At 50.6% G+C, this 24,788-nt stretch overlaps 2 protein-coding genes across 2 annotated transcripts; both read left to right on the forward strand.

The window, feature by feature from the left end:
- Nucleotides 1–287: 287 nt before the first annotated feature.
- LOC140132354 (lymphocyte antigen 6E-like) lies at nt 288–3,771 on the forward strand. The gene is made up of 3 exons (XM_072151014.1): nt 288–339; nt 2,216–2,335; nt 3,453–3,771. Exons 1-3 carry the CDS (start codon nt 288–290, stop codon nt 3,659–3,661), a joined length of 381 nt encoding a protein of 126 aa, XP_072007115.1. The 3' UTR covers nt 3,662–3,771.
- Nucleotides 3,772–15,893: 12,122 nt separating this feature from the next.
- Nucleotides 15,894–24,414, forward strand: LOC140132355 (lymphocyte antigen 6E-like). The gene is made up of 3 exons (XM_072151015.1): nt 15,894–15,995; nt 16,739–16,858; nt 23,644–24,414. Exons 1-3 carry the CDS (start codon nt 15,944–15,946, stop codon nt 23,850–23,852), a joined length of 381 nt encoding a protein of 126 aa, XP_072007116.1. The 5' UTR covers nt 15,894–15,943; the 3' UTR covers nt 23,853–24,414.
- The last annotated feature ends 374 nt before the right edge of the window (nt 24,415–24,788 follow it).

Here is a 24,788-nt window from a genome sequence, read left to right on the forward strand (position 1 = left end):
ATGGGGTAAACACTGGTGTTACATGTGATACAGTTGTGTTGGGGTGCAGGCATCCGTCACATAATGGAGGCTCAGGGCTTAGTGACATGTATTGTTATATGTATTGTCCGCACATGTATGTGTAGTCAGAAAACACTTTTATGTTGTGTTCTGAGTCACTGTACAAACCATACATCACTGCTGGCTTTAGAGGGATTGAAAGTTTTCATAGAAACATAGTAACACTAAAGACACACAAAGACCTGTATATAAGGACGACACCCCCAGCGCACAGCACAGAGCACACAATGGCCTCATACACAAGCCTCCTCCTGGTGATCGCCCTCTGTGCCGCCACAGGTAAGACCTCACACCTACCCTATAACAGGCTGAGATACACTCCAAGATATCACACATGATAGGATTAGATACAGCAGACTGTGTGACATGTGACAGGGTTGGATACACAGGTGCAGGGGGGTAGGTGCATGGGGGGCAGGTGAAGGGGGGCAGGTGCAGGGGGGCAGGTGCAGGAGGGCAGGTGCAGGGGGCAGGTGCAGGGGGGGGCAGGTGCAGGGAGTTTGTATTAATATTTTTATAAAATGGAGGCCTTGAGACCCAATCGCCCACCACACTGCCCCCTAGGAAGTAGGTGTCAGATGTTGGATGTTAGTCTCTCCTTGCAGACCCAACTATTACTGGCAGCAAGGAGGAGGACAAGGACCTTAGTGATGTCAGGAGCCTGTGACAGGTCACATAATTCATCAGGTTCTTGAACCTTTTCATGTTGCTGGTCAGGAAGGAGCCAAGGGACTAGGTATAAGGTGAGAGATGTATCCGGGAGTAAATGGATGTAGCAGAGCTGTGTGAGTCAGTGAATGGATGTAGCAGAGCTTTGTGAGTCAGTAAATGGATGTAGCAGAGCTGTGTGAGTCAGTGAATGGATGTAGCAGAGCTGTGTGAGTCAGTGAATGGATGTAGCAGACTGTGTGAGTCAGTGAATGGATGTAGCAGAGCTGTGTGAGTCAGTGAATGGATGTAGCAGAGCTGTGTGACTCGGTGAACGGATGTAGCAGTGCTATGTGTGTTTCTGTAAAGAATTTTTATTTGGTGTCAAATATATTTTTCTTCTTTTTAATGATTAAGTCTGTGGTGCTTTTTATAGTAAGGAGCATCTTATATTCCTATAAATAAGGTATTTAATAATTGTGGTGGCAGTGTATGTATACATCATTAATATAGATATATACGTACAATGATATATAGATATATACGTACAATGATATATAGATATATACGTACAATGTTGTGGGGGCTTCTATATTGTATTTACCAGGGTGGGCTGTGGTGATGGGTGCCCTGGAGCACCCGAGGGAGGCTGTAAAAATAAGGAAGCAGTTGTAATTCCCCCTATTCAGCGCTATTCCCATAGTCTCCACGGCAATGGTAAAATAATATAAAAGCCCGGACAACCCCTTTAATTATAGAGGTCACTGTTTAGGTTCCCTGTGTTTGCTGTGACGGCTGAACCAGTTTTTAAAGCTCCATCTAACCATGGATCACTGGAGAGATTATATAAAGGACAGAGGGTTCTCCCAATGCTTCCTGATGACATTATCCTAATGATGAATTACAGGAGTCATTTCATAAAGGTTCCTTTTTTTCTGTAGCGGATCCGTGTACATGGTGGACTTCATCAATGACCGGCAATATAGGGAAAACCCAAAAATGTTGGACTCTAACAACCCAGGAATGTCCGGCTGCTACTGATGAATTGTATCTAGTTTTTATAGAATGTGGGGGGTAACTCCATGTCATGTGATGTGATGACCCCCATTTTTTTAATAAGCAGTCATATATAATAAAGCATCAGCGTGATATTACTGATGTGGGGAGACTGTAGTTTTTGGGCTCTCCCAGACCAGTGATACCAGTCTGCAGACACAGCAATATTTGCCCCCCTATAAATGTTCGTGATTGGACTGTACACGGCTCTTCCTGGCGCTCCTGGTGGTGGTGGATATGTTAGTGTAAGTCTTTTATACAGGGTAACACTAAGTCCAAGCTTTAGTAACGGGCACTGTCTATCAGACAGCAGCATTACTAATATGAAAGTAACGTGCAGTAAAAAAAAACAACAATATTTTATTGAAATAAAATCTTTCCAACACATCCTGTTTGAAAGTCTTTAGTACATGGCTGTGTATGATCTGTGACCTCTCCCCTTTGTCCGCAGCTCACTCCCTGCAATGTTACACCTGCACCACCGCATCTTCCAACTCCAACTGTCAGACAGCGACAACCTGCAGCAGTGGTCAAACGTACTGCATGACGTCGGTTGGATCAGCCTCTGTCGGTGAGTTCATCCTCTCGTTTTGATGATCTTCAAATTTGGCCCTTATTTATCTACAGCACGCCGCCATGTAATATAAAATGCATACAGAGTGCCGCCATGTAGTATAAAATGCATACAGCGTGCCGCCATGTAATATAAAATGCATACAGAGTGCCGCCATGTAGTATAAAATGCATACAGCGTGCCACCATATAGTATAAAATGCATACAGCATGGCGCCATGTAGTATAAAATGCATTCAGCGTGCCACCATATAGTATAAAATGCATACAGGGTGCCGCCATGTAGTATAAAATTCATACAGCATGCCGCCATGTAGTATAAAATGCATACAGCGTGCCGCCATGTAGTATAAAATGCATACAGCATACTGCCATGTATAATAAAATGCATACAGCATACCGCCATGTAGTATAAAATGCATGCAGCGTGCCACCATGTAGTATAAAATGCATACAGCGTACCACCATGTAGTATAAAATGCATACAGCATGCCGCCATGTAGTATAAAATGCATACAGCATATCACCATGTAGTACAAAATGCATACAGAATACCGCCATGTAGTATAAAATGCATACAGCATATCGCCATGTAGTACAAAATGCATACAGCATGCCGCCATGTAGTATAAAATGCATACAGAATACCGCCATGTAGAATAAAATGCAAACAGCGTGCTGCCATGTAGTATGAAATAAATACAGTGTATAAAACTCAAATTTTCAATTATTTCAGGGCTTTTACGCCACTGACATGGAACAGAAGCCCTGATAAATATCACCAATACTGCATATACATACAGCATATACACACACACATACAGTATATACAACATCTACAACAAATACACATATATAAACAGTATATACAGCATATACAGAATATAGATATATACAAACATATATACATACTTACACACATGTGTGTATGTATATATATGTGTTGGCCGGTGGGAGGGTAGATGTGCTAGGCGGCAGTTGGGTGTATGTGCCGGCCGGCCGGAGATTCTCAACTCGCCTCATGTCAGGTGTGCCCCTAGATGTACAGGTAGTCACAGCCCCGCCCACATGACTACGAGCATAAACTTATCACAGTTTGGTTTTCTCTCCTGCAGCTGGGATCTCGGTTACCAGCATCACTAAGACCTGCGCCCTGGCCTGCACCCCCTCCAGTGCTGGATACCTCGTGGCCTCCGCCTCCGTCTCCTGCTGCACCACCGACCTGTGTAACACCAGCGGCAGCACCAGCATCAAGCCCGGCTCTGCCGCCATCATCCTGGCGCTGGGAGCCATCCTCACCATCCTGAAGAGCTCCGCGCTGTGACCTCAGACCTGTGACGCCATGACGGATATAGGAATAAAGATGGAGGAACCTCACGTGTCATTCATTATTGTTCATCCAGTCCTATCTTAATAAAGAGCCAATACAATCTCTGCTTGTTGTCAGCGTATGGAATCTTTCCTATCTGTAGACTGAATAGAGTCCTAACGGTCTGTTATATCCTGGACTCCAGAGATATTTTACCTGTGGCGATGTTGGCGGCTCGTGTGTTTAGAACTTTCCATGGATTATACAAAATCCATCCACCTGCCTTCTACTAAGGTTTCAGTCTTTACCAAATTCCTGTAATTCTATTCATTCAAAGGTGGCAATTGCCCAGGGCCCCCTGAAAGGGGAGAATCTCTTCTTTCAAGTGAATCTTGAATTGTGTTTCTAGGTGCCAGGGATCCAGAGATATTCAGGTTTAAAGTGAGAATATCAGGTGCCATTTTATATATAAAAATCACTCCCGACGGCCATTTAACAGTTAATATCTCCGTTTTCCTAAAACTTAGAAACACATATTTAGATTCATATAAAAGAGGAGACGCTCTTCTTTCATAGGAAAAAATAAGTAAGGTTCTATGTGTCACAGAGCCAGAGATACAGCCCCCTGAAGCGTACCCCCCCCCCCTCCAGATTCTTAGCCGCAGGGAGCATTTGCTACACCTCACAGATGATGGAAATATTCACGTTATATGTTACTACATTCTGATAATATCAACTAATATTCATGTTTTTAACCCTTCTCTATCCAGAACTATCTAAGAACACACTTTCTCTCTTATTGCCTTTTATTTCGTGATAGTTTTTTTTTTGTTGGGAAAATTGACTGATACGATGAACATTCGATCCTCTTCGCCTAATGTCGCTATTATATATTAACCCCACGACCCAGAACATGTCCATAAAGTTATATGTAACACCAGAAACACGCACATGTTCTGGAATACAGTGTTTATTTCCCCCCATCCTCCATTACTTACACCGATGTTATGACGTTGTCACTCTCATTCCTATGAAGCGCGGAGGGTTCTGTTATTGTGCGGCTAATACACTGGTGACATCTAACAGTGACTTTTATTATCTCATTAGCGCGGGTTATTGAGATATAGTTATTTATTTGGGTTACCATTGTGTAAGGAACATACAATGATACATCTGTGTGAATTTTCCCTTTGCTGCATATTTTGGTGAATATCCACATGTGGGGTCTGTATGATCTCCTCACATCTTACTGGTTTAGGAAAGTAGATTTTCTTTTTATAAGTATCTGGATTTGTAAATATTTTAGAGGAAATTTTGAATATTAATTGCCAAATGCATTGCCTGGTTGTCTGCTTTCTATTCTATAGGTTTTATGGCGCCTTTACTTCTTATTCTGTTTTATTGTTATATTTTGCAGGTTGTGACTGTCTTACAGTTTATAGCTGAAAAGCAGATATCTAGTTATTACAGTGTTAATGATATTATGTGGATTTATTTATGTGAACAGATCAATATGGGACATTTGTGAGCTCTACACATGTCCATCTATTACATTTAGGAGATGTGAGGGTAAATACCGTATATACTCGTGTATAAGCCGAGTTTTTCAGCACAAAAAATGTGCTGAAAAACGTCCCCTCGGCTTATACACGAGTCAATACTGACTAAAATTGACTAAAAAAATAATAAACTTCTATACTCACCCTCCGGTGGCCCCGATGCGCAGCGCTGCTCCCCCGATGTCATCGCGGCTCCTCTTCTGGCTTCCCGGCTGTTCTTCTTCCTTCAGCGTCATACTAGGTGCCGCCCGCGAGAAGAACATGACGGCGCCCAGCAAGCTGAAGCAAGAAGAGGAGCCGCGATGACATCGGGGGAGCAGCGCTGCGCATCGGGGCGCACGGTGAGTATATAACTTTATTTTTTTATTCTGCTGGGGGCACGGCTGTATACTACTGGGGGCAGGCTGTGCTGTATACTGCTGGGGGCAGGCTGTGCTGTATACTACTGGGGGCAGGCTGTGCTGTATACTACTGGGGGCAGGCTGTGCTGTATACTACTGGGGGCAGGCTGGGCTGTATACTACTGGGGGCACGGCTGTGCTGTATACTACTGGGGGGCAGGCTGTGCTGTATACTACTGGGGGCAGGCTGTGCTGTATACTACTGGGGGCAGGCTGTGCTGTATACTACTGGGGGCAGGCTGTGCTGTATACTACTGGGGGCAGGCTGTGCTGTATACTACTGGGGGGCAGGCTGTGCTGTATACTACTGGGGGGCAGGCTGTGCTGTATACTACTGGGGGCAGGCTGTGCTGTATACTACTGGGGGCAGGCTGTGCTGTATACTACTGGGGGCAGGCTGTGCTGTATACTACTGGGGGCAGGCTGTGCTGTATACTACTGGGGGGCAGGCTGTGCTGTATACTACTGGGGGGCAGGCTGTGCTGTATACTACTGGGGGGCAGGCTGTGCTGTATACTACTGGGGGGCAGGCTGTGCTGTATACTACTGGGGGGCAGGCTGTGCTGTATACTACTGGGGGGCAGGCTGTGCTGTATACTGCTGGGGGCAGGCTGTGCTGTATACTACTGGGGGCAGGCTGTGCTGTATACTACTGGGGGCAGGCTGTGCTGTATACTACTGGGGGGCAGGCTGTGCTGTATACTACTGGGGGGCAGGCTGTGCTGTATACTACTGGGGGGCAGGCTGTGCTGTATACTGCTGGGGGCAGGCTGTGCTGTATACTACTGGGGGCAGGCTGTGCTGTATACTACTGGGGGCAGGCTGTGCTGTATACTACTGGGGGGCAGGCTGTGCTGTATACTACTGGGGGGCAGGCTGTGCTGTATACTACTGGGGGGCAGGCTGTGCTGTATACTACTGGGGGGCAGGCTGTGCTGTATACTACTGGGGGGCAGGCTGTGCTGTATACTACTGGGGGGCAGGCTGTGCTGTATACTACTGGGGGCAGGCTGTGCTGTATACTGCTGGGGGCAGGCTGTGCTGTATACTACTGGGGGCAGGCTGTGCTGTATACTACTGGGGGGCAGGCTGTGCTGTATACTACTGGGGGGCAGGCTGTGCTGTATACTACTGGGGGGCAGGCTGTGCTGTATACTACTGGGGGGCAGGCTGTGCTGTATACTACTGGGGGGCAGGCTGTGCTGTATACTACTGGGGGGCAGGCTGTGCTGTATACTACTGGGGGGCAGGCTGTGCTGTATACTACTGGGGGGCAGGCTGTGCTGTATACTACTGGGGGGCAGGCTGTGCTGTATACTACTGGGGGGCAGGCTGTGCTGTATACTACTGGGGGGCAGGCTGTGCTGTATACTACTGGGGGCAGGCTGTGCTGTATACTGCTGGGGGCAGGCTGTGCTGTATACTACTGGGGGCAGGCTGTGCTGTATACTACTGGGGGCAGGCTGTGCTGTATACTACTGGGGGGCAGGCTGTGCTGTATACTACTGGGGGGCAGGCTGTGCTGTATACTACTGGGGGGCAGGCTGTGCTGTATACTACTGGGGGGCAGGCTGTGCTGTATACTACTGGGGGGCAGGCTGTGCTGTATACTACTGGGGGGCAGGCTGTGCTGTATACTACTGGGGGGCAGGCTGTGCTGTATACTACTGGGGGGCAGGCTGTGCTGTATACTACTGGGGGCAGGCTGTGCTGTATACTACTGGGGGGCAGGCTGTGCTGTATACTACTGGGGGGCAGGCTGTGCTGTATACTACTGGGGGGCAGGCTGTGCTGTATACTACTGGGGGGCAGGCTGTGCTGTATACTACTGGGGGGCAGGCTGTGCTGTATACTACTGGGGGGCAGGCTGTGCTGTATACTACTGGGGGGCAGGCTGTGCTGTATACTACTGGGGGCAGGCTGTGCTGTATACTGCTGGGGGCACGGCTGTATACTACTGGGGGCAGGCTGTGCTGTATACTACTGGGGGCAGGCTGTGCTGTATACTACTGGGGGCAGGCTGTGCTGTATACTACTGGGGGGCAGGCTGTGCTGTATACTACTGGGGGCAGGCTGGCCTGTATACTGCTGGGGGCACGGCTGTATACTACTGGGGGCAGGCTGTGCTGTATACTACTGGGGGCAGGCTGTGCTGTATACTGCTGGGGGCAGGCTGTGCTGTATACTACTGGGGGCAGGCTGTGCTGTATACTGCTGGGGGCAGGCTGTGCTGTATACTACTGGGGGCAGGCTGTGCTGTATACTACTGGGGGCAGGCTGTGCTGTATACTACTGGGGGCAGGCTGGGCTGTATACTACTGGGGGCAGGCTGGGCTGTATACTGCTGGGGGCAGGCTGTGCTGTATACTGCTGGGGGCACGGCTGTATACTACTGGGGGCAGGCTGTGCTGTATACTACTGGGGGGCAGGCTGTGCTGTATACTACTGGGGGCAGGCTGGGCTGTATACTACTGGGGGCAGGCTGGGCTGTATACTACTGGGGGCAGGCTGTGCTGTATACTACTGGGGGCAGGCTGTGCTGTATACTACTGGGGGCAGGCTGGGCTGTATACTACTGGGGGCAGGCTGGGCTGTATACTACTGGGGGGCAGGCTGTGCTGTATACTGGGGGCAGGCTGTGCTGTATACTACTGGGGGCAGGCTGTGCTGTATACTACTGGGGGCAGGCTGGCCTGTATACTACTGGGGGCAGGCTGGCCTGTATACTACTGGGGGCAGGCTGGGCTGTATACTACTGGGGGCAGGCTGGGCTGTATACTACTGGGGGCAGGCTGTGCTGTATACTACTGGGGGGCAGGCTGTGCTGTATACTACTGGGGGCAGGCTGTGCTGTATACTACTGGGGGCTGGCTGGCTATATACTGGGGGGTCTGTGACCAATGCATTTCCCACCCTCGGCTTATACTCGAGTCAATAGGTTTTCCCAGTTTTTTGTGGTAAAATTAGGGGTCTCGGCTTATACTCAGGTCGGCTTATACTCGAGTATATACGGTATTTTATGTTTGGAACAAATTTTTTGCCATCAGTCAAATTTTAAGTATTTTTTATAAAATGTTTCAGTTTGAATCAAAATTGCATGAAGGCGCCTATGTCTATAAACTCTTTGATGCAATTTTGAAAATGGGGCAAGTGTCTGCTTCCAGAAAATATCGGTCCCTCTCCCCAATGGGCCTCACAGTCTAATCAACCTACCAGTCATTTTTTGGAGTGCGGGAGGAAACCGGAGGACCCGGAGGAAACCCACGCAGACACAGAGAGAACATACAAAATCTTTGCAGATGTTGACCAGCGCTGCAAGGCTGTAGTGCTGACCACTGAGCCACCATGCTGCCCATCATTCTTCCTATGATCTATCTCCTGTAAAATTCTCCAAAATTACAGTATGTTTTATCATACTAAAGGGAGCCTCTTGCTGATTGTGACTGGTCATAAAATAGTTTTATTTTGGAACCCCACTTTTAGTTTTGCCCAGGGCCCCACTTTGTCTAGAACCGGCCCTGCATATGAGCAGACGCATGATGCCTGTAAGTTATATGATACTTTGCGGTCACCATGAATCCTGCGCTTGTTTGCAGAGGTGACAGCGGTTACGGTGAACAGTGGGAGATAATAATGTGTTTGTGTAAGTCGGGTAAATAAAGGTTTGGCTCCTGTCACGGATCCGGAGATAAGGCCTTAGGCTACATTCACACTGCCGTATGGGGGACGTATATACGGCCGACGTATATACGGCCGATAGACGTCCCCCATAGATGGCAATAGGCGCACGGCGCCCTACCGTTCTGTACCCGGGAAAAAGATAGGACATGTCCTATCTTTTCCCGTAATACGGCGCCGTGCGCCATAGGTTGCTATGGAGAGGGGCGGGGGTTAGCTGCGCTCACCTCCTCCTCCTCTCCCCGTGCACTGCCGTTGTCCGCTACGATACGGTACGGGCGGGCAACGGCAGTGTGAATATAGCCTAAGGCTACATTCACACGGACGTATGAAAGGCCGTATCCGTACCGTTTTTACGGATTACATATGGCCGCATTCATTTCAATGGACAATATGTCTGACCATTTATATTGCCGTTGTTAACTCCGTTCCGTACCGTACCGCATACTGGCCGTATAAAAATATAGAGCATGTCCTATTTTCTCCCGTATTTCAGTTCCGTATGCCCTAGAAGTCTATGGGGATGTATAAAATACGGGTTACATACGTGCTGCATACGGATGAAAAACGTCACGTATATACAGCCCGTAAATACGGGACTGGAGAAATTATACGGTCGTGTGAATGTAGCCTTAGGCTGAGAGAGACAAATGGGGCCCCCAACAGCAGAGAAGCTGAATGAGAGATATGGCAGCTGTAGGTGGACCAGCAGTGGTATCCCCATGGGTAACTAGTACACTGCTTGTAGCACCCAGTGACTCCTCCCCTGCCCATCCCACATCGTGTTAGGGTCCGCCCATGCAGAGCTCCTATCCCTTCCCATAGGTAGGATGATCCCTGCCCACTTCTACCAGTAAGATTGCTGGACTCAATGATGTCCACACGTCCTACGTACAACCTTCTAGGCCCAAACCTTCTCCACCTCAATGAACAAGTGACTCCAGCGGTCACCAGAGATGGAAGAGCCCAGGCCGGACCATTACAGAAGATTTCATTACATCAAACGACAGGTGGCGCTGCTGCGCTGAAAAGCATCCGAATGCCCTGAAATTCACCGAGCCGGACCTAGTGAAGGTAAGCGCGTCCCAAGCGACACTTTTATTGTTTTAAATGCTGCGTTTTTTCCGAATCCGTCGGGTTTTCGCTCAGCCATGCCCCCCGATTTCCGTTGCATGCATGCCGGCGCCGATGCGACACAATCCGATCGCGTGCGCCAAAATCCCGTGACAATACAGGGAAAATCGGCGCAAATCAAAAATATTCGGGTAACACGTCGGGAAAACGCGAATTGGGCCCTTAGTAAATGACCCCCAAAGTGTTAACCAGTAAAAAAAAGTCGCTTCCCCCGCTGAGATCCGCCGGAGTTCACCTTCTTCTTCCTGGTGCATGTGAGTGCTGATCTTGCGACACAAAACCTTTTTTAAATTCCGCAGTTTTTCCGAATCCATCCGGTTTTCCAATGGGCCGCCACCATATTTCTGTCGTGTGCAAGCCGGGGCTGATGTCCCAAATTCCGACCGCGTGCGCCAAAATCCCGGGGCAACTCGGAGCAAAACGGAAATATTCAGGAATCCCGACGAAAGTGCGGCGTTCGGACCCTTAGTAAATGAGCCCCATTGGGTTTCCCACCCCAGTAACGTCCGGCCTCTGCTGCTGCTTTATTATATTTGGCTGTTCACAGAAAATAGGGAGCCACATGTCTTTTTTTTTAATTCAACTAAAGAAACCTCCTCCCCATTTCTAGAACTGAACGGCCGCCGCCTGATATCACCGGGCGGGAGAGCCCTCAGTATTACACAGCCTCAAAAATCCAGGACTTTGTAAAAAAAATGTTTTCTTTATTTCTCCATCACGTTAAAACATTACACGGCAGATCCATAGTCCGTATAGAGCGGCTATACGTGTCGAGTATTTCTACTCTTCATCGCGGCCGCTGTGCACTCTTAAACCTTCCAAATTAAAAACAAATCAGAAAATGCTACTTTGGCTGCTTAACCAGTTCTGAACAATATGACGTAAGCACAATCAATACATTAATAAATCTTATAAATCCTCTTTTCCAATGGCCTGCCCTCATGGGATTAAACACCCTTTCTATCCCAAAGAAGCAGAAGGTAGAGGGGTTCCTGTTGGGAACTTCAGTGCCTGAGCATCTATATATGGCCGGTGCTGAATAGTACCTGGAGGAGGTGGGTGTCAGGGTGCTGGTACTGGGTGCAGTGTAATGGACCTTAGTATTGGCTACTGTCTATTAGCAGCATCTTTACTGAGCTGAATTTAGGTTAAAGAAAAAACTAATTAAAAAAAAAATATGTGCAATATCCTGGTCATCGATATAGTCCTCCCCAATCCACCACAGAAATTCAACAAAATTAAAACAAAGGGTTAATTTAAAAAAAAAAAAAAACTACCATTACTATCTGCTGGGTCCGGCGCTGATCTCTAGTAATCACTGCAAGCGCCTGGAACCTCCATACTACAGAGAGGAACCGCAATACTACAAAGAGGAACCTCCATACTACAGAGAGGAACCTCCATACTACAGAGAGGAACCTCCATACTACAGAGAGGAACCGCAATACTACAGAGAGGAACCTCCATACTACAGAGAGGAACCTCCATACTACAGAGAGGAACCGCAATACTACAGAGAGGAACCTCCATACTACAGAGAGGAACCTCCATACTACTAGAAGAGGAACAGTGGGAGGGGTGGGGGGGGGGTAGTTATACAATGACTCCTATAATGAGCGGCAGGAGACGATCCCTGGCGCCGCCATCACCTGGACATTACCAAAAATACTGGAATGACCAGTTTGTGAGCGTTGTGTTATTCACCTGGGAAACCTTCTCCGGGCCCCGTGTCCTAGGTGAATGTATCCTGAGATAAGTAACGGAGTATAATGTATGTGGTTATATAATATATCAGTCATTACATTAATTATATGCATCTTAAATCACAGAATAGAAATGTAAATGGAATAATTGTAAAAGACACTGATCAACATTAGAGACACGTTCAGGTCCCTGCAGGTTAATCTGCAGCTGATGATCATTACGTTAATTAACACCAAAATTTACAGTTTTCACTGATTTTGCAACATTTTTTTGTGAAGGGATGAAAGCAAGTTTTATTTATTTGTATCTAATGGTGAACAAAATGTGTAGAGAGGTCAGTGACCAGCGGTGGAGGAAGTGTCAGGGTTTGGGGAATGTTTTCCGCTGGAGGAGTTGGATTTCTCATAAAGTTATGTGGCAAATGCAAGAATCAGGACCTTCTTCTACACCGTGTGGTCCCTCCTTGCATTTTCACTCAATCAGCACCAAAAGCAGATCCTTGAAACAGAAAATGTTGAAACAATGAGATGGCCACAGCCCCAGGTCCTGATCTAAACCCAATAGAAAAGCTCTGGGAAATCCTTGGTGACAAAGTTCTGGCCAAGAAACCCACAACAGTCCGAGAACTGTGGAAGAGACTGGAAGAAGAGCGGAGCAGATCCCAGGAGAGCCGTGTGAGAGACCAGTGATGTCCTGTGGCCAGGGCTGAGGTCCTGTGGTTGGTGCTGAGATCCTGTGGTCGGGGCTGAGGTCCTGTGGCCGGGACTAAGGTCCTGCGGCCGGGACTGAGGTCCTGTGACTGAGGGCCTGGGGCTGAGGCTGAGGTCCTGGGGCTGGGGCTGAGGTCCTGTGGCCGGGGCTGAGGTCCTGTGGCCAGGGTTGAGGTTCTGTGGTCGGTGCTGAGGTGCTATGGTCGGGGCTGAGGTCCTGTGGCCGGGGCTGGGGTCCTGTGGCCGGGGCTGGGGTCCTGTGGCTGAGGGCCTGGGGCTGAGGTCCTGTGACTGTGGCTGAGATCCTGGGGCTGGGGATGAGGTCCTGGGGCTGGGGCTGAGGTCCTGGGGGCAGGGCTGAAGTCCTGTGGCCGAGGCTGAGGTCCTGTGGCTGGCGTTGAGGTGCTATGGTCGGGGCTGAGGTCCTGTGACTTTGGCTGAGGTCCTGTGGCCGGGGCGAGGTGCTATGGTCGGGACTGAGGTGCTATGGTCGGGACTGAGGTGCTATGGTCGGGACTGAGGTGCTATGGTCGGGACTGAGATCCTGTGACTTAGGCTGAGGTCCTGTGACTTAGGCTGAGGTCCTGTGCTCTCCCTGACTGAGGAGATGTCAGTATAATCTCTGGGCTGCGGTCATTGCTGTTCTCAGGTTTTATGTTGATACTTTGGGGATTGTGTAGATCCCTGTTCTAGCGTCTGGTGATGAAACATTGGCCCAGATATATGATTGTGTCTGGACCGTCTTTTGTAGAAGTTTGCACCAAATAACGGTATTTGGATCTTGCACATTTATTTCGTGTGTTGCAGCTGCTCTGTGTCTCCTACACCTGGGGGGGGGTCCTAATGCTTGGTCCTGGGTTGTGTGACATTTATGTTCAGACTGTGTTACACGCCGTATAATGAAATAAATGCGTCTTCTGTGTTCGGAGCAGCGTCGCTCGCGTCGTGTTAATGAGCCCCGGGCTCCGGTATTGGATCATCTGGTGCCACCTGCACATTAATGATCAAATCGCACTACGGCAGAGAGAAGGGATCAGACATCTGCGCCATTGTTCTCTCATTTTGCACTGCGGTGCTTGTTCTCTTCATTATGTCAGGTGCTGCTATGGGGTGTTGTATACGGTCCTGGTATTCTGGGGTGTTGTATACGGTCCTGGTATTCTGGGGTGTTGTATACGGTCCTGGTATTCTGGGGTGTTGTATACGGTCCTGGTATTCTGGGGTGCTGTATACGGTCCTGGTATTCTGGGGTGCTGTATACGGTCCTGGTATTCTGGGTTGTTGTATACGGTCCTGGTATTCTGGGCTGTTGTATACGGTCCTGGTATTCTGGGCTGTTGTATACGGTCCTGGTATTCTGGGCTGTTGTATACGGTCCTGGTATTCTGGGGTGCTGTATACGGTCCTGGTATTCTGGGGTGTTGTATACGGTCCTGGTATTCTGGGGTGCTGTATACGGTCCTGGTATTCTGGGGTGCTGTATACGGTCCTGGTATTCTGGGCTGTTGTATACGGTCCTGGTATTCTGGGGTGTTGTATACGGTCCTGGTATTCTGGGCTGTTGTATACGGTCCTGGTATTCTGGGGTGCTGTATACGGTCCTGGTATTCTGGGCTGTTGTATACGGTCCTGGTATTCTGGGCTGTTGTATACGGTCCTGGTATTCTGGGGTGCTGTATACGGTCCTGGTATTCTGGGGTGCTGTATACGGTCCTGGTATTCTGGGCTGTTGTATACGGTCCTGGTATTCTGGGCTGTTGTATACGGTCCTGGTATTCTGGGCTGTTGTATACGGTCCTGGTATTCTGGGCTGTTGTATACGGTCCTGGTATTCTGGGCTGTTGTATACGGTCCTGGTATTCTGGGCTGTTGTATACGGTCCTGGTATTCTGGGCTGTTGTATACGGTCCTGGTATTCTGGGCTGTTGTATACGGTCCTGGTATTCTGGGCTGTTGTATACGGTCCTGGTATTCTGGGCTGTTGTATACGGTCCTGGTATTCTGGGGTGTTGTATACGGTCCTGGTATTCTGGGCTGTTGTATACGGTCCTGGAATTCTGGGCTGTTGTATACGGTCCTGGTATTTTGGGCTGTTGTATACGGTCCTGGTATTCTGGGCTGTTGTATACGGTCCTGGTATTCTGGGCTGTTGTATACGGTCCTGGTATTCTGGGCTGTTGTATACGGTCCTGGTATTCTGGGGTGCTGTATACGGTCCTGGTATTCTGGGGTGTTGTATACGGTCCTGGTATTCTGGGGTGCTGTATACGGTCCTGGTATTCTGGGGTGTTGTATACGGTCCTGGTATTCTGGGGTGTTGTATACGGTCCTGGTATTCTGGGGTGCTGTATACGGTCCTGGTATTCTGGGGTGTTGTATACGGTCCTGGTATTCTGGGGTGCTGTATACGGTCCTGGTATTCTGGGGTGTTGTATACGGTCCTGGTATTCTGGGGTGCTGTATACGGTCCTGGTATTCTGGGGTGCTGTATACGGTCCTGGTATTCTGGGCTGTTGTATAGGGTCCTGGTATTCTGGGCTGTTGTATAGGGTCCTGGTATTCTGGGCTGTTGTATACGGTCCTGGTATTCTGGGCTGTTGTATACGGTCCTGGTATTCTGGGGTGTTGTATACGGTCCTGGTATTCTGGGGTGTTGTATACGGTCCTGGTATTCTGGGGTGTTGTATACGGTCCTGGTATTCTGGGCTGTTGTATACGGTCCTGGTATTCTGGGGTGTTGTATACAGTCCTGGTATTCTGGGGTGTTGTATGCGGTCCTGGTATTCTGGGGTGCTGTATACGGTCCTGGTATTCTGGGGTGTTGTATACGGTCCTGGTATTCTGGGGTGCTGTATACGGTCCTGGTATTCTGGGGTGATGTACATTGGTGTCAGGGGGTGCAGGCGCCATAGCGGAGGCGTCATTGTCCGCACACGTATGTGTAGTCAGAAAACACTTGTACGTTGTCCCCGGGGTCAGTTTACATCCATACATCGCTGGTTGCTCTAGAGGGACGGGAATTCCAGTTTTCATAGAAACCTCCTAACACAAAAGCCACACAAAGACCTGTATATAAGGAGGACACCCCCAGCGCACAGCACAGAGCACACAATGGCCTCATACACAAGCCTCCTCCTGGTGATCGCCCTCTGCGCCGCCACAGGTAAGAGCCTGCACCACACCGTATCACACATCATGGGATTAGATACACAGCACAGGAGACTGTATCACACATCATGGGATTAGATACACAGCACAGGAGACTGTATCACACATCATGGGATTAGATACACAGCACAGGAGACTGTATCACACATCATGGGATTAGATACACAGCACAGGAGACTGTATCACACATCATGGGATTAGATACACAGCACAGGAGACTGTATGACACATCGTAGGATTAGATACACAGCACAGGAGACTGTATCACACATCATGGGATTAGATACACAGCACAGGAGACTGTATCACACATCATGGGATTAGATACACAGCACAGGAGACTGTATCACACATCATGGGATTAGATACACAGCGCAGGAGACTGTATCACACATCATGGGATTAGATACACAGCACAGGAGACTGTATCACACATCGTAGGATTAGATACACAGCACAGGAGACTGTATCACACATCATGGGATTAGATACACAGCAGAGGAGACTGTATCACACATCATGGGATTAGATACACAGCACAGGAGACTGTATCACACATCATGGGATTAGATACACTGCACAGGAGACTGTATCACACATCATGGGATTAGATACACAGCACAGGAGACTGTATCACACATCATGGTATTAGATACACAGCTCAGCAGGCAGTATCACACATGATAGGGTTAGATACATGGCTGTATATAATCTGTCTGGTCTCCCCTTTGCCCGCAGCTCACTCCCTGCGATGTTACACCTGCACCGCCGCATCTTCCAACTCCAACTGTCAGACAGTGACAAACTGCACCAGTGGAGAAACGTACTGCATGACGTCCGTGGGATCGGCCTCTGCTGGTGAGTTCATCTTCTGGGGGTCCTGATCTTGGGGCCCTTGTGTGACCCCATCATCTACAGCCGGGCGTCTGACTGCAGTGACTGTATACATGTAACAATATCTGGTGATGATGTACAGGTAGTCAATCTTTTTATTTATAAAACACAAATACAAAATATTCACACGATACATATAATACACATTATACACATGATACATACACTCAGCGGCCACTTTATTAGGTCCACCATGCTAGTAACGGGTTGGACCCCCTTTTGCCTTCAGAACTGCCTCAATTCTTCGTGGCATAGATACAACAAGGTGCTGGAAGCTCCTCAGAGATTTTGCTCCATAGTGACATGATGGCATCACACAGTTGCCGCAGATTTGTCGGCTGCACATCCATGATGCGAATCTCCCGTTCCACCACATCCCAGAGATGCTCTATTGGATTGAGATCTGGTGACTGTGGAGCCATTTGTGTCCAGTGACCTCATTGTCATGTTCAAGAAACCAGTCTGAGATGCTTCCAGCTTTATGACATGGCGCATTATCCTGCTGAAAGTAGCCATCAGATGTTACAGGGTACATTGTGCTCATAAAGGGATGGACATGGTCAGCAACAATACTCAGGTAGGCTGTGGCGTTGTACCAAGGGGCCCAAAGACACCATGACACCACCACCACCAGCCTGACCCGCTGATACAAGGCAGGATGGATCCATGACACCACCACCACCTGCCTGACCCGCTGATACAAGGCAGGATGGATCCATGACACCACCACCACCAGCCTGACCCGCTGATACAAGGCAGGATGGATCCATGACACCACCACCACCAGCCTGAGCCGCTGATACAAGGCAGGATGGATCCATGACACCACCACCACCAGCCTGAGCCGCTGATACAAGGCAGGATGGATCCATGACACCACCACCACCTGCCTGACCCGCTGATACAAGGCAGGATGTATCCATGACACCAGCACCACCAGCCTGAGCCGCTGATACAAGGCAGGATGGATCCATGACACCACCACCACCAGCCTGAGCCGCTGATACAAGGCAGGATGGATCCATGACACCACCACCACCAGCCTGACCCGCTGATACAAGGCAGGATGGATCCATGACACCACCAGCACCAGCCTGACCCTCTGATACAAGGCAGGATGGATCCATGACACCACCACCACCAGCCTGAGCCGCTGATACATGGCAGGATGGATCCATGACACCACCAGCACCAGCCTGACCCGCTGATACAAGGCAGGATGGATCCATGACACCACCACCACCAGCCTGACCCGCTGATACAAGGCAGGATGGATCCATGACACCACCACCACCAGCCTGAGCCGCTCATACAAGGCAGGATGGATCCATGACACCACCACCACCAGCCTGACCCGCTGATACCAGGCAGGATGGATCCATGACACCACCACCACCAGCCTGAGCCGCTGATACAAGGCAGGATGTATCCATTACACCACCACCACCAGCCTGAGCCGCTGATACAAGGCAGGATGGATCCATGACACCAGCACCACCAGCCTGACCCGCTGATACAAGGCAGGATGGATCCATGACACCACCACCACCAGCCTGAGCCGCTGATACAAGGCAGGATGGATCCATGACACCACCACCACCAGCCTGACCCGCTGATACAAGGCAGGATGGATCCATGACACCACCACCACCAGCCTGACCCGCTGATACAAGGCAGGATGGATCCATGACACCACCACCACCAGCCTGACCCGCTGATACAAGGCAGGATGGATCCATGACACCACCACCACCAGCCTGAGCCGCTGATACAAGGCAGGATGGATCCATGACACCACCACCACCAGCCTGAACCGCTGATACAAGGCAGGATGGATCCATGACACCATTACCACCAGCCTGACCGGCTGATACAAGGCAGGATGGATCCATGACACCACCACCAGTCTGAGCCGCTGATACAAGGCAGGATGGATCCATGACACCACCACCACCAGCCTGAGCCGCTGATACAAGGCAGGATGGATCCATGACACCCCCACCACCAGCCTGACCCGCTGATACAAGGCAGGATGGATCCATGACACCAGCACCACCAGCCTGAGCCGCTGATACAAGGCAGGAGGGATCCATGACACCACCAGCACCAGCCTGAGCCGCTGATACAAGGCAGGATGGATCCATGACACCACCAGCACCAGCCTGACCCGCTGATACAAGGCAGGATGGATCCATGACACCCCCACCACCAGCCTGAACCGCTGATACAAGGCAGGATGGATCCATGACACCACCACCACCAGCCTGACCCGCTGATACAAGGCAGGATGGATCCATGACACCACCACCACCAGCCTGACCCGCTGATACAAGGCAGGATGGATCCATGACACCACCACCACCAGCCTGAGCCGCTGATACAAGGCAGGATGGATCCATGACACCACCACCACCAGCCTGACCCGCTGATACAAGGCAGGATGGATCCATGACACCACCACCACCAGCCTGACCGGCTGATACAAGGCAGGATGGATCCATGACACCACCACCAGCCTGAGCCGCTGATACAAGGCAGGATGGATCCATGACACCCCCACCACCAGCCTGACCCGCTGATACAAGGCAGGATGGATCCATGACACCAGCACCACCAGCCTGAGCCGCTGATACAAGGCAGGAGGGATCCATGACACCACCAGCACCAGCCTGAGCCGCTGATACAAGGCAGGATGGATCCATGACACCACCAGCACCAGCCTGACCCGCTGATACAAGGCAGGATGGATCCATGACACCCCCACCACCAGCCTGAACCGCTGATACAAGGCAGGATGGATCCATGACACCACCACCACCAGCCTGAGCCGCTGATACAAGGCAGGATGGATCCATGACACCACCAGCACCAGCTTGACCCGCTGATACAAGGCAGGATGGATCCATGACACCAGCACCACCAGCCTGACCCGCTGATACAAGGCAGGATGGATCCATGACACCAGCACCACCAGCCTGAGCCGCTGATACAAGGCAGGAGGGATCCATGACACCACCAGCACCAGCCTGAGCCGCTGATACAAGGCAGGATGGATCCATGACACCACCAGCACCAGCCTGACCCGCTGATACAAGGCAGGATGGATCCATGACACCCCCACCACCAGCCTGAACCGCTGATACAAGGCAGGATGGATCCATGACACCACCACCACCAGCCTGAGCCGCTGATACAAGGCAGGATGGATCCATGACACCACCAGCACCAGCTTGACCCGCTGATACAAGGCAGGATGGATCCATGACACCAGCACCACCAGCCTGACCCGCTGATACAAGGCAGGATGGATCCATGACACCCCCACCACCAGCCTGAACCGCTGATACAAGGCAGGATGGATCCATGACACCACCACCACCAGCCTGACCCGCTGATACAAGGCAGGATGGATCCATGACACCACCACCACCAGCCTGACCCGCTGATACAAGGCAGGATGGATCCATGACACCACCACCACCAGCCTGAGCCGCTGATACAAGGCAGGATGGATCCATGACACCACCACCACCAGCCTGAGCCGCTGATACAAGGCAGGATGGATCCATGACACCACCACCACCAGCCTGACCCACTGATACAAGGCAGGATGGATCCATGACATCACCACCACCAGCCTGACCCGCTGATACAAGGCAGGATGGATCCATGACACCACCACCACCAGCCTGAGCCGCTGATACAAGGCAGGATGGATCCATGACACCACCACCACCAGCCTGAGCCGCTGATACAAGGCAGGATGGATCCATGACACCACCAGCACCAGCCTGAGCCGCTGATACAAGGCAGGATGGATCCATGACACCACCACCACCAGCCTGAGCCGCTGATAAAAGGCAGGATGGATCCATGACACCACCACCACCAGCCTGAGCCGCTGATACAAGGCAGGATGGATCCATTACACCACCACCACCAGCCTGAGCCGCTGATACAAGGCAGGATGGATCCATGACACCAGCACCACCAGCCTGACCCGCTGATACAAGGCAGGATGGATCCATGACACCACCACCACCAGCCTGACCCGCTGATACAAGGCAGGATGGATCCATGACACCACCACCACCAGCCTGAGCCGCTGATACAAGGCAGGATGGATCCATGACACCACCACCACATGCCTGAGCCGCTGATACAAGGCAGGATGGATCCATGACACCACCACCACCAGCCTGAGCCGCTGATACAAGGCAGGATGGATCCATGACACCACCACCACCAGCCTGACCCGCTGATACAAGGCAGGATGGATCCATGACACCACCACCACCAGCCTGACCCGCTGATACAAGGCAGGATGGATCCATGACACCACCAGCACCAGCCTGAGCCGCTGATACAAGGCAGGATGGATCCATGACACCACCACCACCAGCCTGAGCCGCTGATACAAGGCAGGATGGATCCATGACACCACCACCACCAGCCTGAGCCGCTGATACAAGGCAGGATGGATCCATGACACCACCACCAGCCTGAGCCGCTGATACAAGGCAGGATGGATCCATGACACCAGCACCACCAGCCTGAGCCGCTGATACAAGGCAGGATGGATCCATGACACCACCACCACCAGCCTGACCCGCTGATACAAGGCAGGATGGATCCATGACACCACCAGCACCAGCCTGAGCCGCTGATACAAGGCAGGATGGATCCATGACACCACCACCACCAGCCTGAGCCGCTGATACAAGGCAGGATGGATCCATGACACCACCACCACCAGCCTGAGCCGCTGATACAAGGCAGGATGGATCCATGACACCACCACCAGCCTGAGCCGCTGATACAAGGCAGGATGGATCCATGACACCAGCACCACCAGCCTGACCCGCTGATACAAGGCAGGATGGATCCATGACACCACCACCACCAGCCTGAGCCGCTGATACAAGGCAGGATGGATCCATGACACCACCACCACCAGCCTGAGCCGCTGATACAAGGCAGGATGGATCCATGACACCACCACCACCAGCCTGAGCCGCTGATACAAGGCAGGATGGATCCATGACACCACCACCACCAGCCTGACCCGCTGATACAAGGCAGGATGGATCCATGACACCACCAGCACCAGCCTGAGCCGCTGATACAAGGCAGGATGGATCCATGACACCACCACCACCAGCCTGAGCCGCTGATACAAGGCAGGATGGATCCATGACACCACCACCAGCCTGAGCCGCTGATACAAGGCAGGATGGATCCATGACACCAGCACCACCAGCCTGAGCCACTGATACAAGGCAGGATGGATCCATGACACCACCACCACCAGCCTGAGCCGCTGATACAAGGCAGGATGGATCCATGCTTTCATGTTGTTGTACCAAATTCTGACCCTACCATCCGAATGTCGCAGCAGAAATCGAGACTCATCAGACCAGGCAACGTTTTTCCAATCTTCTACTGTCCAATTTCGATGAGCTTGTGCAAATTGTAGCCTCAGTTTCCTGTTCTTAGCTGAAAGGAGTGGCACCCGGTGTGGTCTTCTGCTGCTGTAGCCCATCTGCCTCAGAGTTGGACGTACTGTGCGTTCAGAGATGCTCTTCTGCCTACCTTGGTTGTAACGGGTGGTGATTTGAGTCACTGTTGCCTTTCTATCAGCTCGAACCAGTCTGCCCATTCTCCTCTGACCTCTGGCATCAACAAGGCATTTCCGCCCACAGAACTGCCGCTCACTGGATGTTTTTTCTTTTTCGGACCATTCTCTGTAAACCCTAGAGATGGTTGTGCGTGAAAATCCCAGTAGATCAGCAGTTTCTGAAATACTCAGACCAGCCCTTCTGGCACCAACAACCATGCCACGTTCACAGGCCACAAATCACCTTTCTTCCCCATACTGATGCTTGGGAGAACTGCAGGAGATTGTCCTGACCATGTCTACATGCCTAAATGCACTGCCGCCATGTGATTGGCTGATTAGAAATTAAGTGTTAACGAGCAGTTGGACAGGTGGACCTAATAAAGTAGCCGGTGAGTGTATAATACACATTATACACATTATACATATAATACACAAGACAATTATAAGCCCCTAATCCTATTACATCATTAATGGGGACACATGGACGTTCCTCCACAGCAGGTTTTGAGGATTAACCCTTTTATCCCCCTCAAATACTCTGGCCAGGCGCTAATGATGTTTCCCACCACTGTAGTGACAGATAATTCCTCGCTCCTCGTGGCCCCCAGAGATCATAGACACAGACAGCATTGATAAGATACAACGTGCTCTTACTATAAGCCCTGAGCGTACATCACCTCTGCATATGTCTGCACTTCTAGATGGGGGAGATGTAGCAGGCGAGACAGCGCCCCCCACAGCTGCCTGGTGAAGAGACACTCACACACCAGGTGCTCCATAGTCTCTATCTCCGCACTCCTCAAGAGGACACGACCCATCTGACGTATTCCTGACCTTCACATTCGCCTTAACATATATTTTTCCATGAAAACCCCATCACAGAACATCCTTCATATGAAGGGGCACCCTATGGTCCTCCATCAGCCGGACTGCCCCCCTAACGTCTACACCCGGGGCGTTCCTCCGCTCCACCACCGCCCTGTAGTCAGCGCTCAGTATAGACTTGTAGAGGAGCTTCCTGGGGATGTCCCTCATATCATCACATGTTATTTTCCACTTTATCAAGTCACAGCCCCGCCCACATGACTACGAGCATAAACTTATCACAGTTTGGTTTTCTCTCCTGCAGCTGGGATCACAGTTACCAGCATCACTAAGACCTGCGCCCTGGCCTGCACCGCCTCCAGCACCGGATACTCCGTGGCCTCCGCCTCCGTCTCCTGCTGCACCACCGACCTGTGTAACACCAGCGGCAGCAGCAGCATCAAGCCCGGCTCTGCCGCCATCATCCTGGCGCTGGGAGCCATCCTCGCCATCCTGAAGAGCTCCGCGCTGTAACCTCAGACCTATAACACTATTTAGGAATAAAGATGGAGGAACCTCATGTGCCATTCATTCCTGTTCATCCATCTAATCACAGGCAGGATCTCTGCTTGTTGTCGGTGAATAGAACTTTCTTACTAAGTGACCGGATACTCGTAGAGCTCTAGTAGGATTATTCTTAGCTGAGGGTTTGGTACAAGGTCTCACTATGATACATTCACCTGCGCTGATACATTGTCACAGTCTCTTTGCGTCTCTTCTGCTTCGTGGCTTCCTTGTTCTGTTCTCCTCCGTCTTCTTGACTCATCCTTCACTGTTCTCTTGCTCCCCAGAGATCACTATTTTTTTTTCATGTTATTAAGTTATTGAAGGAGATAACTTCTGTGCGGTCTCGGGGCGACACGGCGTCTTCCCTGACCACGGAGGAGCTAGTTCTGGACACGTTCTTCCCGCGCCTGATATGTGACATCTACCTATATAATGTGCCATCCTGCTACTGCGCAACTGCAGAAATGTGACCAAACCCGATGCCGGGGGGAGGAGCATCTGTAGTTCAATAATAAATTAGAGAATTTTACCCACAGCGTCTGTGTGGTTCTTTCTATACATGAATAACTTTGTACTTGTCTGATTTGGAGCAAAGATCAGAACATTCAGAGGCAAATGGGTTTTACTGTGCAAAACAAAAGTAGCAGTGCCCCCACAGCAGCCATTAGTCTATAGGTGCCCCCATATTAGCCATAATAAATGAAGTGCCCCCACAGTAGTCAATATACTGACAGTACCCTACAGTAGCCAACAGTCCAAGCACCTCACAGTAGCCAATAGTCACAGTGCCCCCACAGTATCCAACAGTCATGGTGCCCCCTTAATAACTTATAATCACAGAATCACAGTGCCTCCAGTGGGGACATTATAGTCATCATGCCCCCAGTAGCCCATAATCATTGT

The sequence above is a fragment of the Engystomops pustulosus genome, chromosome 5 (genome assembly GCF_040894005.1).
Source record: "Engystomops pustulosus chromosome 5, aEngPut4.maternal, whole genome shotgun sequence".
NCBI classification, from domain to species: Eukaryota; Metazoa; Chordata; class Amphibia; order Anura; family Leptodactylidae; genus Engystomops; species Engystomops pustulosus.

Bases quoted from the DNA above. Each gene is read 5' to 3' on its own strand.
- LOC140132354 (XM_072151014.1), top strand. From the start codon at position 288: ATGGCCTCATACACAAGCCTCCTCCTGGTGATCGCCCTCTGTGCCGCC. The intron at 340-2,215 runs GTAAGACCTCAC...CTTTGTCCGCAG, and splicing joins CGCCCTCTGTGCCGCCACAG to CTCACTCCCTGCAATGTTAC. The intron at 2,336-3,452 runs GTGAGTTCATCC...TCTCTCCTGCAG, and splicing joins GGTTGGATCAGCCTCTGTCG to CTGGGATCTCGGTTACCAGC.
- LOC140132355 (XM_072151015.1), top strand. From the start codon at position 15,944: ATGGCCTCATACACAAGCCTCCTCCTGGTGATCGCCCTCTGCGCCGCC. The intron at 15,996-16,738 runs GTAAGAGCCTGC...CTTTGCCCGCAG, and splicing joins CGCCCTCTGCGCCGCCACAG to CTCACTCCCTGCGATGTTAC. The intron at 16,859-23,643 runs GTGAGTTCATCT...TCTCTCCTGCAG, and splicing joins CGTGGGATCGGCCTCTGCTG to CTGGGATCACAGTTACCAGC.